Raw genomic sequence first — 15,843 nt, forward strand, 5'->3', positions numbered from 1 at the left:
CTAGGTAAATCAACATTCTTTTTACGAGGAAAATTTAAAAACTGTGATGGTATATAAGCTTCTAAGGTTTACCAATTCCGCAGTTTATGTTGCTATATTCATAATGGGAAGCCAGTTAACAGCTTTATACACGAGCCTCCGGAGACATTGAATAGAATGTAAAAAAAGTGTTTCCAAACAGTGTCATTGCCTTGTCTTCGTCAATGTAATGACAATATGCAGCATTTCGTCTAATTCAAAGTGAATGAGTTATTCCGTTTGGGCAAGGGGACTTGTTTGTGGCGATAAAAAACTATTGCACTTTCGGTAGACAGTATGCATATTCCAGGACGAGCGTATATAGCGTCAAATTCACATGTATAAAAGCAAGTGTATTGACAGTTTTTTCTATCATACAAACAATCTTTTGGTTATTAGACAAATTTTTACTTCAATACTTGCGCAAAAAAGAAAGGAATACTAAAAAGTTGCAAGCACGTAATTTCTTCATAATGAGTAAGCTTTTGTACTCTACTGAAACTCATATTGTAGCTAAAATATTGAAGTGAAAAATACTACATCTCAAGTAATTTTGTTAAGAAGAGATTTCCCTGTTGGTCCATATTTGCGCTAAAAATAGATCTCCATTAATTTTTGACATAATTACACAAATCCAAGAGCACTAAATTCAAGACACATTCAATGAAATTGGCAATTAAAATGCGTCATCATATTAGCTTTTCCCCCCATTGTTTTCCTACACGCTAGTACATTGCACGTGAAATAAACTCTTGTCAATCATTAATTTAGCAAAATAACAATCAACTGGAGCGCCACAGTAGAATGAATTGTGTTGCCATATATCTTTCGAGGCGGGTTCCTATTAGCGGTATTTTCTCATTTTCCGCTAAAGGAGATAAAAAAAGTCCAGTTCGATTTAGCGAGAAAAGTTTGACCACTGATGTTCTTTGAACTTATGTAATCCCTGAATATCAGTACTTGTGCTTTTACCCGTTGATCGTCTTGCCCCCTTCTTCATCATCAGATAAGGCTTGGCTTGGGTGCCGTTTACACAATTCTGGTAAAAAAAAAAACGGGCAAAACTTTGAAGGGGGATAAGGAACTATTCATGACAAAAGCGTAGGTGTAGACTTTGTTGATTGCAACGATTGTGTCAAGTATCCACAATTTTTGTGCCGTGAGTAGAGCTGAAAACAATAGCATTGAACTCAGTAATTAGTTGGTCCTTTGTCTCTTCTTTTTAGCGGCAGTTGCCAAAATCGGATAGTGACAGCGACTTGTACATTTTTGCGTTGTTTTCAAATATACTTTTGGTACCTCTTTGTAGGATTCTCATTTTGCTATCTTATCTGTCAAGTGAAGTAAAGTTGTGGATGAACGAACAAAAAGTTTTAGCGGTGAGTTTTCCATTTTAAAGCGGAGTTAATATTTCGCCGGATAAATTTTTTGCAACCAAAAAATGCGCACTTATATATCCCCTTAGCGAAAAAGACATTTGGTCCAACTTGTTCAGTGTACTGTGTATGAAAGCCAGATCGTGGTAGTAAGGAAGCCACAGCTCTTTCTTTTCAAGCGCCTTACTCGCGTGATCAAGTAAGTACATTTCGTTATATTCAAACAATAGGCGTAACATTGAAAATAATTGAGTTCTCTATTGTTGAATGTAGACGATGTTAAATTCCATTTCCTGAAAAAAAAAAAAAAAAAAGGAAAAACGCCGTAGATATGACAGCGTAGAAACTCTTCTTTGTACTCTATGTAGTGTTTATCGATGTTGATCTATGGCTGCGAAAGAAAAGTTAACCCACATGAAATAGTCGAAACAATGAATGCACCACACCTTAGTATCAAATGATATAAATTGGGGACAAAATATTTGGAAAATACCGTTCACTTAAATCAGTCTGTGTATCCACACCCCATTAAAATCCCACCATGACCAATAAAGATCTGGATGTGTTTCAAATAGGCAGCGTCACAAGTCACACAAACTTGGAGGATCATGAGGTGAACCTTCAAGCGTTACAATCTCACCCTATATCAATTGGAGAAGTGGGTACAACTTTAACCAATGCCCAAAAGGATTTCGTTTTACACAGATTGCATTTTGATGCATTAGATACATTTGAGGATTTGCCGCCACAAGCAACATTTGTGTTTGAGAAAATTGAGGAAATGTCGATTGAAGAAGCGGTCAAGATCTTGAAAGAAGCAGTGAGGGAGCATATCGATGACGTCAATATTCTTGGGTCTGATATAGAATTGTGGAAGAAATTAATCAACTATGAGGAACCAAAGCAACTGTACAAGGATAATTTGAAGCATATGTTTGGATTGAAATTAAAGACGGCTTCGGTGGAATCAACAAATGAGATTAAACCACAAGAGGAGTTTCAAGAAAAAGAGCAAAAAGTGTTACCACCAGTCCCAGAAAAACAAACTCTTGCCAATGAAAGGGAACCCAGAGGAGTTTCGCCAGTAGTAGGACAATCTAGTGTCTTGAGCGACACTGAAGAACACAAACTCGATTACCACGATGTTGTTGACTGGGAATTACAAGTCAGGTTAGAAGCTGTCATTATTGCTTATTGGTCCCCGTATGCACAAGTGCGAGCTGTCACTGATCCATTCGATGATCCTACAGTCCCGGCAGAAACTTTGCGAGTATACATCATTTCATTGATTTGGATTGGTCTTGGTGCGGTCATTAATCAATTCTTTAGTGAAAGATTCCCCGGTATTGGTCTCAATATGTCTGTTGTACAAGTGTTCTTGTACCCCAGTGGTAAACTTTTGGAATGGATCTTGCCCAAATGGAAATGCAAAGTATTTGGTTTTACAATCGACTTGAATCCAGGTCCATACACTTTTAAAGAGCAGATGTTAGCCACCATCACATGTGGTGTGTCATCGGGAACCTCGTATGCTTCGGTGAACATCTTGATGCAAAAATCAGACAAGTTTTACGGTAACGAATGGGCTAATTTTGGGTATCAAGTTTTATTGACAATGGCTACGCAATACATGGGATTCTCACTTTGTGGAATCCTCAGATCATTTGCAGTTTATCCAGTTAAAGCAGTATGGCCACCGATTTTACCAAACATAAAGTTGAACAAGATCTTGACTTCACCGGAAAAGAAATCAATCATCAATGGATGGTCAATATCGGGGTACAAATTGTTTTTCATCACTTGTGCTACTTCGTTTGTCTATTTCTGGGTCCCCAATTATTTATTTGCTGCTCTTTCCACTTTCAATTGGTTAACTTGGATCAAACCCGATAACTTCAGCCTTGCCCTTGCTACTGGATCGTTTGGTGGACTTGGTGTCAATCCGATCCCCACTTTTGATTTCAACATCATTGGAGCTGATAGTTTCTATATCCCATTCTACACTAACTTCATCGGGTATCTTGGCTCCATTGTTTCCATGTTTATCATCATTGCAATCTATTATAGCAATTCAGCTTGGACTGGGTATTTGCCCCTCAATTCAAATAGTTTGTTTACAAATACTGGGGAAGAATATGATGTGCTGTCAATTCTCAATGACAACGGGTTATTTGACCAAAAAAAATACGAAGAGGTTGGCCCACCATTCTACTCAGCCGCTAGTTTGCTATGCTATGGGGCATTTTTTGCCTTGTATCCATTTCAGCTTGTTTACGAATTCGGCACGCAGTGGAGACCAATGTATGAAGCAACGAAATCAGTGATTAATGGATTCAAAAAGATCAAGAGGTCGGTGTATCGAGAATTAACAGATCCACATTCGGTGATGATGAGAGCGTACCCGGAAGTTCCAGATTTATGGTATGTTGGTATTTTGATTATTTCCTTAGTGTTGGCAATCGTGTGTGTTGAAGTGTATCCAACCGAAACACCAGTATGGGGTATATTTTTCGCTTTGGGTATCAATTTTGTCTTTTTAATCCCATTGACATCGCTTGCTTCAAGAACTGGTTACCTGTTTGAATTGAATGTGTTGGTAGAATTGATTATTGGTTACGCAATCCCCGGTAATGGGATCGCCTTGGCTTTGATCAAGACTTTAGGTTACAATATTGGTGGTCAAGCAAACAATTTTGTCAATGACTTAAAACAAGGACATTATGCAAAGATCCCCCCTCGTGCCATGTTTAGAAGTCAATTATTGTCCGTGCTCGTTACAATGTTTATCCAATTGGGTATTATAAATTACCAAATCACTGGCATCAAAGATTATTGTGACTTGAACAATAAACAGAAATTCTATTGCTATGGTACCAGAGATTTTTACAATTCATCAATTCTATGGGGTGTAATTGGACCAAGAAAAGTTTTCAGTGGGTTATATCCAGTCTTGCCTTATTGCTTCTTGATTGGACTTGGGGCCGGTTTATTGTGTGTTGCTTACAAGAAACTTGTTCCAATAAGGTACTCATTATACTTTGAACCAACTATTTTTTTGGGGGCATTTCAAAATTGGGCACCAAGCAATCTATCGTACTATACTGGTGGTCTATACCTTGGATATGCAATGATGCATTATGTCAGAAGGAAGTACGAAGCTTGGTGGCAAAAATACAACTATCTACTAGGCTCAGGAATTGATGCTGGTATCGCTTTTTCATCGATTATAATCTATTTTGCTGTGCAATATCACGAAAAGAATATAGATTGGTGGGGCAACACGGTACCATATGATGGCTTGGATTATCAATTGAGGGATACTGTTTCTAGGTTGGATATCGCTGATGCTCCCGATGGATATATAGGTCCGAGAATAGGACACTTTCCTTGAAGGTGGTTACAAAATATACAAGTTTGAACTTTTTGAGTAGATTCGTAGATAGCATGGGGTAAACAAGGTTGAAGAGGTGGTATTGCTGATGCCGAAAATACGTTTTTCGATTTCAAAGTGGAGATATTGGTCATGCAAAATATCGTTTTACTGGTCATCCCATCAAAGAAGTAACTGTGTAGTGGGAGAGGGGGGAACATCTTACAAGAGGAAGTATTTTTGATTCACCTTGTCGGCGTACGGCACCAGATATTCTACTCCTGATAAGCAGGTGGTCCAAATTGGACATACATTTATCACCCACTGCATAGTAACACAAAGAAAATTTTAGAACCAAAAGTTGTTGAACATTTCCGATGATTTTAGGCTCTCATTTCAGCCGTCTCTGAAACACCTTCCGAAGTCTCCATTGCTGAACGAACGTCAACAGAGAAATGTAGAAACTTGAGCCATGACTCAAACATACAAGTAAAATCGACTCCATCAAGAATGGTACCATTTTGCATTGATGATACTTTTAGCCGCCGTAGACGAACAAATATTGACGTATTACGTAATATAATAGTTTTTCCCGCATCCGGAAGCAACGATAAAAAATACAAATTATTAATCGTGCTGAAATCAACTGATAACAAGCAATTAATTTTATGTCAATCGACGCCAAGGCGGAGGATTTCAAGTCCATCGATTTTTTCCTTAGAATAGAACACAAATAGAAGGTGCCTTGGTCAATGACGCAATTTTACGAAGATCTAACTTTTGTTGATGTTAAGCCACGTGCTTGGCAGGTTCTATCTGTGTGAAGCTTGGGTGATCTAATGACCACGGCTGCTTGTTATCTAACATACACAAATGATGAAGTTTGAGGTACTCTCAATTTGTCGAGGGAAGAGGAGATAAAATGGTTAGGAGCCTTGACACTATTGTCCATTTTGATGTTTTACTAGTTAGAGAGTATGCAGCGTCGACTATTTGAAAACTCGCGAGATAAAAGTCAGACTTCAATTGTGTTGGTACAACGTGAATTTATGGCATGACAATTTGACTCCTTTGGTACACTTATCAGTCTATGCAGTGCAGACGCTGGTACAAAGGCATCCATCCAATCAATCTTGTTTGAATGATAAGAGATCTTTGGCTTGACTCTGGTTAATGACCTCCCCACGGCACCTAATCTTTAATCTATTTTTGGTTGCGAAACTTAACAAATGTGAAATCTCAACATTCTGTACATTCAATCTATAAATTTGGATGGAAATGGCACCATATTTGATTGAAATTTTCTATTTCTTGCAGTGATCAACAAAGATGTCTCTGAAGAGCCAAGACAATAATCAAGTCACAAATGTGTTGAGTCATACACAGATACAAAGCCATGAGGTTGATTTACAAGCCTTGACATCGCATCCATTATCGATTGGAGAAGTTGCGACAACGTTGACTAATGCTCAAAAGGATTTTGTTTTGCACAGATTGCATTTTGACGCTTTGGAATCGTTTGATGAGTTGCCTCCGCAAGCTACTTTTATTTTTGAAAAGATTGAAGAAATGTCCACAGAGGAGGCGGTTGAAATATTGAAAAAAGCCATTAAAGAGCATGAAAATGATGTGAATATTTTGGAGCCAGACGTGGAGTTGTGGAAACAATTGATCGATTATAGGGCACCTGAAAGTGAACTCAAGAAAAAATTGGGCAAGGTTTTTGCAGAAAAGTCGAGTAAGCCAGAGTCAGCTGATGAAACAGAACAATCGCATGGCTTCGCTAATAAGTTAGGCTCAATTATTCATACCGTTAGAGGTATTCTGGATAGAGAAGAAAAGCACTCCTTCGCCTCAGAAAGAAACTCTTCATCCTTGAGTGAAACTGATGAACATAAAGTTAACTACTATGACGTTGTGGACTGGAGCTTACAAGTAAGATTGGAAGCTGTCATTATTGCTTATTGGTCCCCTTACCCTCAAGTTAGAGCTGTCACTGACCCATTCGATGATCCAACAATACCAGTGGAGACATTCAGAGTCTACTTGATATCGTTAATCTGGGTTGGTTTAGGTGCAGTCATCAATCAGTTCTTTGTTGAAAGATATCCAAGTATTAGTCTTGGAATGTCTGTTGTTCAAGTGTTTTTGTATCCAAGTGGAAAGTTTTTGGAATGGGCTTTACCAAAATGGAAGTTTAAGTTGTTGGGATTGGAAATTGACTTGAACCCAGGTCCTTATTCATTCAAGGAGCAAATGTTGGCCACCATCACGTGTGGTGTTTCATCAGGTACTTCGTATGTCCACTACAACATATTGATGCAAAAGTCTGAAAGGTTTTATGGCAATCAGTGGGCAGACTTTGGATATCAAGTGTTGCTTACGTTATCCACTCAATACATGGGATTTTCATTATGTGGGTTGCTTAGATCTTTTGCCGTTTACCCAGTGAAAGCGGTGTGGCCACAATATTTACCAAATATCAAGTTGAACAAGATTTTGACATCACCAGAGAAAAAGACAAACATCAATGGATGGACGATTTCAGGGTACAATTTGTTCTTTATCACAAGTGCAATATCATTCTTGTACTTTTGGGTGCCTGACTACTTGTTCACATCAATCTCACAATTCAATTGGATGACATGGATTAAGCCTGACAACTTCAACCTCGCTCTTGCTACTGGCTCTTATGGTGGGCTTGGTGTCAATCCAATTCCCTCGTTTGACTTCAATATAATTGGTACTGCTGGTTTTTACTACCCCTTCTATTCCACCATAATAAGCTACCTTGGTTTGGTTGTTTCAATGTTTGCAGTTATTGGCATATACTACAGCAACAAATCTTGGACAGGGTACTTGCCCATTAACTCCCAATATCTTTTTACCAACACTGGTGAAAGTTACAGTGTGAGTGCAATAATAAATGAAAATAGTTTGTTTGATAACAAAAAGTATCAAGAGATTGGTCCACCATTTTATTCCGCTGGAAACCTAGTTACTTATGGGTCTTTTTTCGCCTTGTACCCATTTCACTTTGTTTACGAGATTGGAACACAATGGAGACCAATGTACGAAGCTACAAAGTCAATCTTGAAAGGATTCAGGAATATTAGAAGATCTGTCTATGAAGGCTTAACAGATCCACATTCAGTGATGATGAAAGCTTATCCAGAGGTACCAGAGTGGGCTTACACTATTATCTTGGTCATCTCATTGGTGTTGGCAATCTTGTGTGTGAAATTATACCCTGCTGAAACTCCTGTCTGGGGTATTTTTTTTGCTTTGGGTATCAATTTTGCATTCTTGATCCCTTTGACGAGTGTTTCTTCCAGAACAGGGTTCAGTTTTGGATTGAATGTGTTGGTCGAGTTGATTGTTGGTTACGCAATCCCCGGTAATGGTCTCGCATTGGCTTTTATCAAAGCATTGGGTTATAACATTGATGGCCAGGCAAACAATTTTGTTAATGACCTAAAGCAAGGACATTATGCAAAAGTGCCACCTCGCGCCATGTTTAGAACTCAATTGTTGTCGGTATTTGTTACTGCTTTCATCCAGTTGGGAATCTTGAACTATCAAATCACTGGCATCAAAGATTATTGCGATCCTTACAACAAGCAAAAATTTTTTTGTTATGGTACAAATACATTTTATAATGCTTCAGTGTTGTGGGGTGTCATTGGTCCAAAGAGAGTGTTTGGGGGATTATACCCTATTTTGAGATACTGTTTCCTTATTGGGTTCCTTGCTGGTTTGGTTTGTGTAGCCATAAAGAGATTAGCTCCAAGAAGATACACCAAATACTTTGAGCCAACGGTGTTTTTAGGTGCATTCACTAGTTGGGCTCCAGGAAACTTGTCGTACAGTACAGGTGGAGTGTATTTGGGTTATGCAATGATGCACCATGTGAAACGGAAGTATGAAGCTTGGTGGCAGAAGTACAGCTATCTCTTGGGTTCTGGAATCCAAGCTGGTATTGCCTTCTCCTCCATCATTATTTACTTTGCTGTGCAGTACCATGAGAAGGACGTCAATTGGTGGGGCAACTCAGTAGGAACATCCGGTTTGGATTACCAAATGAGAGTATCTGGATCAAGATTAGATATTGCTGATGCGCCTGATGGCTATTTTGGCCCAAGAAAGGGTCACTATCCATAATCCTTGCTGCATATTAAGGTACTTAGTGAGTAGTGTATTGTGTATGATTTGAAAACAATTATGCAGAAATCTAATGCCTTCTCAGTATATATTCTACAACTACTGTACAAGGCCGGTTATTCACAGCTAATTAATACCATATTTCGTAAACTATCACACTTGCTTAACTTTGAACTCATAATTTTGCTGTCTTAACTTTTCATCAATCGCAAGAAGAGGAAACGGGCATCGACCAAATGCAATACAAGAATTTCTTAGGGAGTCAATCCGCCTGTGAACAACAAAACTTGCCCATTGTTATGTTAAAACAATAGACCAGAATTTCTTTGTACTTTTTGTCATTTGATGAAGGTTGTGTTACATGAAATTGTGGCTTTCAAGTTGAGCTCTTATCACAGTAATACAAAATGTCATAGAACAATGCGCAATTTATTTATATTTTTCTCGTGCCATACAACCTCATGTGTCAAAAAAGCTCGAACTTGACACAAGTTTAATGCCGAGGACACTGAGAAGTAAGCACTACAATCCACGCTGAAGTTATGCAATTGCTATCAATACTACAACAAAAGAATACAAGGAGGATATTGCAGCGTCGTCTGATAACAACACGTAGTAACATCGTCCAGATATAGGTCCCCCACAACAACTTTGTAAACGAAAGAAGTACTCGGAATCATGCAATTTGGGTGAACATATTTTGTGGCTCTTCTCTTTGCCGTTTCATGACTGGCTCTAAAAAAAAGGAAAGAAATTCACTTTCCTGTTGTCAACTGATGCATCGCGCATTGTGTATTTCAAGCCTTCAAATTGAAGTATTTCTCAGATACATGCAAGTCCAATTAATTGTCCTCTGATAAGATCGCCGGGAGAATTTGAAGAAATGAATTGTGTAAATTGTGTAAGAGATAAATACCCAAACGGCACCAAATTTTTATTCAAATCAACTTGACATGAACTATGCCACAGTTTAAGGTATACATAAACGAAACTGATGAGTGCAAGCAATAGACTTCCGAGATAAATTGTGGAAGTTTGACAACTTGAAGTGAGAGCACACACCTCGTATAGACTAATAAGAAGTTCTAAAATTGATTGATATTGGCAAATTACAATCTCCAGAAGTCTTATTTCCGTTTTTTCATAATTTTTCAGGACTTCCAGATAAGCGTGTTCGTAATCTCAGGTCACCGCTGTACTTGCTTTTTGTGTAATTACGGGCTTCCATTGTACAAGAAAACACTATTCTTGTGCATTTGATGCAAATTGTGGTTTTTTAATTAATAGAGATTATGAACATAATGAATTGGCACCATCTTTTATCAATTGTGGCTATTGGGTTTTATGGGTTCTGCTACCACGGCCATTGAAAAAAAAAACTTTCAAAAAAAAAAAATTTATGGCTGCAAACAATTTGATTGATTCATGAGACATATAAATGGAGCTCCATCGGCACCTTTGACAGATTTCATTATGCATAGTAACATTTCCAGCAATGAGTGAAAAGGATCCTAATTCCGTCTACGTCACCAGCGTAACAAGTCATACGCACTTGGCAAACCATGAAGTTAATCTACAAGCAATCACTTCAAACCCTTTATCAATAGGTGAAGTTGGGACAACGTTGACAAACGCTCAGAAAGATTTCATTTTACGCAGATTGCACTTTGATGCTTTAGAATCGTTTGATGAATTGCCTCCGCAAGCTACTTTTATTTTTGAAAAGATTGAAGAAATGTCCACAGAGGAGGCGGTTGAAATATTGAAAGAGGCAGTCAAGGAGCACGATGATGATGTGAACATTCTTGATTCTGATTTGGAATTGTGGAAGAGGTTGATCGATTATCATGAGCCACCTGATGGGTTGAAAGATAAATTGGGCCAAGTGTTTCACCATCACTTCACGCCAGAAGAGGACGAGTCTAAGAAAGTTCAACATGCACACCCGCATAGTGGTTTTGCTGAGAAATTTGGTTCCATTGTCCACTCTGTTAAAAACATTGGCAGTGATGACGAAAAGAGCTCATCACCGCGCAAACAATCCTTCTTGAACGATGGTGACGAGGAAATAAAAGGTGGCGATGAAGTTGTGGATTGGAGCTTACAAGTAAGATTGGAAGCTGTCATTATTGCTTATTGGTCCCCTTACCCTCAAGTTAGAGCTGTCACTGACCCATTCGATGATCCAACAATACCAGTGGAGACATTCAGAGTCTACTTGATATCGTTAATCTGGGTTGGTTTAGGTGCAGTCATCAATCAGTTCTTTTCTGAGAGGTACCCTAGTATTGGTCTTGGAATGTCCGTTGTTCAAGTGTTTTTGTATCCAAGTGGAAAGTTTTTGGAATGGATCTTGCCTAAATGGAAGTTCAAGTTGTTGGGATTGGAAATTGACTTGAACCCAGGTCCTTATTCATTCAAGGAGCAAATGTTGGCCACCATCACGTGTGGTGTTTCATCAGGTACTTCTTATGTTTCTCTGAATATCTTGATGCAAAAATCTGAAAGGTTTTATGATAATCATTGGGTTGATTGGGGGTATCAAATATTATTAACCCTATCTACTCAATACATGGGATTTTCATTATGTGGGTTGCTTAGATCTTTTGCCGTTTACCCAGTGAAAGCGGTATGGCCGCAGTTTTTGCCTACTTTGAAATTGAATAAAATTTTGACATCACCAGAGAAAAAGACAAACATCAATGGATGGACGATTTCAGGGTACAATTTGTTCTTTATCACAAGTGCAATATCATTCTTGTACTTTTGGGTGCCTGACTACTTGTTCACATCAATCTCACAATTCAATTGGATGACATGGATTAAGCCTGACAACTTCAACCTCGCTCTTGCTACTGGCTCTTATGGTGGGCTTGGTGTCAATCCAATTCCCTCGTTTGATTTCAACGTCATCGGCACTTCGGGATTTTACTACCCCTTCTACTCAACAATTATTGGCTATGTCGGTTTAGTTGTTTCAATGTTTGCAGTTATTGGTGTATACTACAGCAACACTTCCTGGACAGGATACTTACCAATCAATTCAAGTTATTTGTTTTCAAATACAGGGGAAAGCTATAGCGTTAGATCAATTGTGAGTAAAGATAGTTTGTTTGACGACAAAAAGTACCAAGAGATTGGTCCACCATTTTATTCCGCTGGAAACCTAGTTACTTATGGGTCTTTTTTCGCCTTGTATCCTTTCCACATTGTCTACGAAATGGGAACACAATGGAGACCAATGTACGAAGCTACAAAGTCAATCTTGAAAGGGTTTAGAAATCTCAAACGTTCAGTGTATGAAGGCTTAACAGATCCACATTCAGTGATGATGAAAGCTTATCCAGAGGTACCAGAGTGGGCTTACACTATCATCTTGGTCATCTCATTGGTGTTGGCAATCTTGTGTGTGAAATTATACCCTGCTGAAACTCCTGTCTGGGGTATTTTTTTTGCTTTGGGTATCAACTTCGTATTTTTAATTCCTTTAACGACAGTTGCTTCGAGGACTGGATTCAGTTTTGGATTGAATGTGTTGGTCGAGTTGATTGTTGGTTACGCAATCCCCGGTAATGGTCTCGCATTGGCTTTTATCAAAGCGTTGGGTTACAATATTGACGGTCAAGCTCAGAACTTTGTAAACGATTTGAAAATGGGTCATTATGCAAAAGTGCCACCTCGCGCCATGTTTAGAACTCAATTGTTGTCGGTATTTGTCACTGCTTTCATCCAGTTGGGAATCTTGAACTATCAAATCACTGGCATCAAAGATTACTGTGACCCTGAAAATTCACAAAAGTTCTTCTGTTACGGAACAACTACATTTTATAATGCTTCAGTGTTGTGGGGTGTCATTGGTCCAAAGAGAGTGTTTGGGGGATTATACCCTGTTTTGAAATATTGTTTCCTTATTGGGTTCCTTGCTGGTTTGGTTTGTGTAGCCATAAAGAGATTAGCTCCAAGAAGATACACCAAATACTTTGAACCTGCTGTTTTCTTGGGTGGTTTTATTGGCTGGGCTCCGGGAAACTTGTCTTACAGTACAGGTGGAGTGTATTTGGGCTATGCAATGATGCATTACGTAAAGCACAAGTATGAAGCTTGGTGGCAAAAGTATAGTTATCTACTTGGTACTGGTATTGACGCTGGTATTGCCTTCTCCTCCATCATTATTTACTTTGCTGTGCAATATCATGAAAAAGATCTTGATTGGTGGGGGAACAATGTTGCATATTCTGGTTTGGATTATCAAATGAGAGTGTCAGGGTCTAGGTTGGATGTTGCTGATGCGCCTGATGGCTATTTTGGCCCAAGAAAGGGTCACTTCCCTTAATTAAGATATAGTTATCGGTTTTAATTCTAGTTTAATACAAAGGGTTGGATTTGTTAAGTCGACAGTTCTTGGATGATATGTGATAATGTAGTAAAATATTTATATCAAATTGATACAAAATATCAAGTTCAGAGAAGAGCTGAAAACATTAAGCCAAACAATAATGAAAACCTCCTCATCACAAGAAGACAATCAAAATGCATTGTTTATGCAAATGCAAAGTGCCATCGGTCAGATGCAGTTCAAAGTTTAAACAACCAAATTCACGTGTTTGAAAGTTCAGAATCCCTTCCCTATATAAACTAATTGAAAAATTTTGGACCTCGTTGGCGTATTGGACTATGATAACGACATCCATTTTGGAGAACGTATGTGGCTCTCGCTAAATTGATGGGTTCGATTCGCCATACGAGATCAAATTAATCTCAGAGAAAAATTTATATTATGATGAATTAAAATGGATGAGTGAACAATCTCTGAATGTAATCTATGTCAAACGATATAGTTACGTGGATTAAAAAATCCTGCCTTCCTACTGATATATAAATTGTTTGTAATTTTCTTTTTATCAAATTACTTTCCATTGATTTTCTATGAATTCCCCGTTTATTGTATAGAATCTACTTCAATTATGTTTAGCTTTCCTCCTTCGACTTCTTTCCAATTTTGAAATCTTTTGCAAATCATCTTCACTAGGCTCATAAATGTGCCAGATGGTGTAATGGGGTAACCCACCAACACGGAACCCCATCTTTTTGGCCATTTTGCCAAATGCCTCCGTTTCAGCATGGTTCAAGAACGTGAAAGCAGGAAAATGGACTCCTTGTCGGAAGATTTTCGCTCTGGCAAGTATCGACACCCCTCCAACCCCATCCAAATCAACCACTTCACGAGGATTACCATTAGGATCACGAATGTAGGCCAAGTGCGCGCGCCAAGTTGGGTATTCGGCATACCCTTCAACAATGACATCGTCTTCAGCCAAATTCTTGGCAAGTTCAAGTGCAGCATCAGACTCAATCCACGAGTTCAAGTCATATGGCTGTTCGTTCCCCAAGAAAGTGGGCAACGGACGCCATACGTTGGGAACCATGACATCATAATTATGCAGCATGAGTTCCTCAATTACATTTCCAGGACATGTTTCTATATCCACATCTCTCCAATAAACCCAAGAGTGATCTGCCCTTAGTGCACTGGAAGTTAACCAATTTCTCGCCCTACCCATTAGTTTTCTTCGTATCCCTTGAACTTTAACTGCATGTCGATCACTGAAACCCTGACCAATCACTTGTCCGAAATCCTTCTTAAAGATCGTGACTGACCTAAATGGGGTTCTATAGTTTTTGTGGTGTGTTTCTGGATTACTATAAGCCTTCTTGACACTTTCCATGTACAAAGGTTCCATATAAGACTGGTATAAATCGTTAGAGCCTTTAACTTGGGCTCCGTTTTGTTGCTGTTCTTCCTGTTTCAATAGGTCAACTAAAGTACCATTCTGCAATGCCATTGAATACCGAAACACAGTTTCCAAGGTGGTGTCATCCGGCGAGCAATCAGAAACAAGGAATGCGATATCTATCAACAGGTGGTCATAGGTTAAATTCATTAGATTGTAGAATGCCATGGGCAACACGTGTTCTGCATTTCTCAATGGCATAAGAAATAGTACAATATCACCTTTACTGTTTCCATCGGATGACCCTTGATAATCACCCAAGTCAAAGTACTCGACATTACTTTTTTTCAAATCTTCGGTTGTAATTTCCATAGGATCTGAAACTTCTTGTATTCCGTCCTTAGTGACTTTAAACTGCTGATGATCATCATTGAGTGAGTCATTTTCTTCTTGTTGTTGCTGTTGTTGTCGCTGAATTTCGATCTCTTGTTCCAGGTTGTTTTCTATATCGGATTTCGAAAATGTAGGAAGTCTCGGACTCTCACCAACAATAACTTTGGAATATATGGTGTACGTGAGTAGTAAAAATACAAGTGTGTAAAGACCTCTCTTGAATAATAAACGACTTGAATGTTTCTTTGGTGTGAATTTGTTGAATCTGGGTTCAAGGTTAGTATCAACATGGGCACGGCGAGATAAGGGAAAGAAATTGACGTACATTGGTAAATCGGTATTCTTTTTAGTGCCATAAACATCAGGCGTCAAACTTCGTAACGACATCGAGGGTAGATGATATGGTTGCCCGTGTGGTGTATTGCAGTGAACGGATGCCAATTCACGTCTATAGGTAATGACGTTGACGTTTGCGGTGGTTATATTGAAAAGTACCGATGATCACTTCTATTTTCGTAAAATTGACAACTGAGCGTTTTTCTTCGATTTTTTTTTTTTTGAAATTCAAGAAGGGACCTGACGCTACCATTGAGTGCCACATATTGCAATTCAATTTAATACCGCAGAGTTATCAGTGAGAATAAAGAACGCTATTGTGACTAATGGTTGTATCGATAATTTTTGCGCATGAGATTACGCCTGATGGTCAAAACAAAACAATTAAAACCCGGCCCTCTATCCAAGCCTCTATTTAGGTAAATACTCGTCACGACTTTTATCTACTGCTCTTTCT

The 15,843-nt window shown here is 38.6% G+C and overlaps 4 protein-coding genes across 4 annotated transcripts; 3 read left to right on the plus strand and 1 right to left on the minus strand. All coding sequences in view use genetic code 12, as the record gives it.

Moving 5' to 3' along the window:
• Positions 1-1,935: 1,935 nt before the first annotated feature.
• On the plus strand, positions 1,936-4,785 carry CPAR2_807890 (uncharacterized protein; the record flags this gene model as incomplete). The annotated part of the gene is made up of 1 exon (XM_036808702.1): positions 1,936-4,785. One exon carries the CDS (start codon positions 1,936-1,938, stop codon positions 4,783-4,785), a length of 2,850 nt encoding a protein of 949 aa, XP_036665412.1.
• A 1,308-nt stretch (positions 4,786-6,093) lies between these two features.
• Positions 6,094-8,925, plus strand: CPAR2_807900 (uncharacterized protein; the record flags this gene model as incomplete). The annotated part of the gene is made up of 1 exon (XM_036808703.1): positions 6,094-8,925. The coding sequence occupies one exon, from the start codon at positions 6,094-6,096 to the stop codon at positions 8,923-8,925; it is 2,832 nt and encodes a 943-aa protein (XP_036665413.1).
• A 1,495-nt stretch (positions 8,926-10,420) lies between these two features.
• Positions 10,421-13,258, plus strand: CPAR2_807910 (uncharacterized protein; the record flags this gene model as incomplete). The annotated part of the gene is made up of 1 exon (XM_036808704.1): positions 10,421-13,258. The coding sequence occupies one exon, from the start codon at positions 10,421-10,423 to the stop codon at positions 13,256-13,258; it is 2,838 nt and encodes a 945-aa protein (XP_036665414.1).
• A 625-nt stretch (positions 13,259-13,883) lies between these two features.
• On the minus strand, positions 13,884-15,437 carry VAN1 (Van1p; the record flags this gene model as incomplete). Its single annotated transcript, XM_036808705.1, has 2 exons — positions 13,884-15,315; positions 15,376-15,437. The coding sequence occupies 2 exons, from the start codon at positions 15,435-15,437 to the stop codon at positions 13,884-13,886; spliced, it is 1,494 nt and encodes a 497-aa protein (XP_036665415.1).
• Positions 15,438-15,843: the final 406 nt, after the last annotated feature.

The sequence above is a fragment of the Candida parapsilosis genome, contig 005807, assembly GCF_000182765.1.
Source record: "Candida parapsilosis strain CDC317 annotated contig 005807".
NCBI lineage: Eukaryota > Fungi > Ascomycota > Pichiomycetes > Serinales > Debaryomycetaceae > Lodderomyces > Lodderomyces parapsilosis.